At 33.6% G+C, this 2,054-nt stretch overlaps 1 protein-coding gene across 1 annotated transcript in view; it reads left to right on the top strand.

Annotated features, from left to right (window-relative positions):
- Positions 1 to 425: 425 nt before the first annotated feature.
- LOC143751377 (pyrroline-5-carboxylate reductase 1, mitochondrial-like) overlaps positions 426 to 2,054 on the top strand; it is a 14,875-nt gene continuing 13,246 nt past the window's right edge. Inside the window, exons 1-2 of the mRNA XM_077243946.1 lie at positions 426 to 656; positions 1,146 to 1,228. Coding sequence (XP_077100061.1) covers positions 1,162 to 1,228 — 67 coding nt within the window. The 5' untranslated portion in view covers positions 426 to 656; positions 1,146 to 1,161. The remainder of the gene's footprint in view (positions 657 to 1,145; positions 1,229 to 2,054) is intronic.

Here is a 2,054-nt window from a genome sequence, read left to right as displayed (position 1 = left end):
GATTTTGAAGTTGAAGTTGTTAAAATAATGAAAAGTTTAGTTTTTTGTAGGCTATCTTAAAACTCAAATACACTTTCCATTGGGAAACTCTGAGAAGAGGATTTATTTAAGAGGACATACGCATTAGTTGCCTAAAAATAATATGATCACACGACACAAAAACATTTTTTTTTACAATGTTGAACGTCATTATTTCTAAAATATATAATTTAGGATATAGTGGTTTAAAAATAATTTAATTTGACGTAGGCTAACAAAAGAGCTTTAAAAAGCATGCAAAATGCAAACCGTAATTTGTGCAGTGTATTCAGCATTTACAAATATGTGAAGTATAACGTAGCCTATGAAGTGTTGTGTGACATGTGTCTGTATGTCTGTAAACAAAAACACACACCGATGATTGACATTCAGCGTTTATTCTACAGGAACTGATGCAATAAGAGCGCACAGTTACAAACCCCGCCCACACCTCATCCGAGCGCTGATTGGTCTGTCGCAACAGCATCTCGTCTGTCATTGGTTTCCGCGTGTGTCCGTCAGAGCGCGGTGCCGCTGAACATGGAGGGAATGAAGCCACGTTGACATCATTACTGTTTTTTACTCACCGCTTGATAAACTACAACCGAATCTTCATTTCACGGTGAATCTCGGCGGAGGTGAGGAAATCCTCCGTTTCCTGAGATGATAGAATATTTATAGAATCATGATAATGATGATGTTTCAGGCTGCAGGATAAGGAGTGATTATTCATATGCAATGATCATACAAACAACAATAACATCATATCTGTTTTATGCTATGGTGTATGAAAATAATAATACTCCAGTTATATAATTTGATTCAATTATAGAAATGGTTTTGATGTTGCACGGTATAATCCTTGCTTCTATGTAACTTAAAATATCTGTGATTGAAGTGAAATTACTGTTATTTTACAGTGTTTTTCTGTAATATATTATTGTCCTACAGCTTCTGAATATTATAGCTCAAGTAGATCAATGCTTTGATTTTCAGTGATAGTTTTGAATGCAATGCAATGCAGGTTGCTTTAGATGAAAGTGTGTGACAGTTATATTATTGAGCTGATGTGTGTGTGTGTGTGTGTGTGTGTGTGTGTGTGTGTGTGTGTGTGTGTGTGTGTGCAGGTGTGTGATCATCAGGATGAGTGTGGGCTTCATTGGAGCGGGTCAGCTGGCACATGCCCTGGTCAAGGGCTTCACAGCCGCGGGTAACACACACACACACACACACACACACACACACACACACACACACACACACACACACACACACACACACACTAATGAACTTTAGTCTCTCGACTGGTCCAATTGTTTACACATATATCTATATATCAGAATCAGAGTAAGCTTTTTTGGCAAGTATCTTTACACACACAAGGGATTTGTCATGATGACCGGAGCTTCCAGTGCAGAACAAATTACATGATAGTGCAGACATACATGTGAATTACACAGAAGAAATTAAATATAACAATAATATAAGAAACAGACATTTAAATTATGCAATATAATACCGCCGTAGAAATATACAGGAATATATAAATGTATAAATAACAACTTTTTTACTATATTGTATTTCAATTAACAAGCATTTGAAAAAATCTTTTTAAATAACACTAATAACCTTGGTTCTAGTAAGATCTGAAAGATTTGAAAGCCTTCAAATTACGACTGAAATTCTGTTTCAACAAGTTGTTCAAATAATGAAATGCTCTAATTTTTTTTATACCTTAACTCAAATATAAATTAAATTTTTTCCCCTGTGGTCCATTTAAAAAATGTTTATGTTTTCATTTAGAAATTGAGTTAGATGCATTTGTCATTTTTATTTGTGTTTGTTTTGTTTACATTTTTGTATTCAGGTTTAATTTATTTATTTTTTAATTTCAGTTTTAGTTGTTTTTTTTTATTTCCAGTTAGTGATTTTAGTGCTTCAAATTAAATTTCTCTTTCAGTTAGTTGCAAAGGCAACATTTCTGATTTTCATTAGGGTTAGTTTTTCATCTGATATTTTATTTGACTTCATTTAAC

The sequence above is a fragment of the Siphateles boraxobius genome, unplaced genomic scaffold (assembly GCF_051911475.1).
Source record: "Siphateles boraxobius isolate OS27281-9 unplaced genomic scaffold, OSU_SipBor_1 254, whole genome shotgun sequence".
In the NCBI taxonomy this organism is placed as follows: Eukaryota; Metazoa; Chordata; class Actinopteri; order Cypriniformes; family Leuciscidae; genus Siphateles; species Siphateles boraxobius.
The sequence above is the reverse complement of the archived record's forward strand: the minus strand, read 5'-3'. Positions and strand labels throughout refer to the sequence as shown.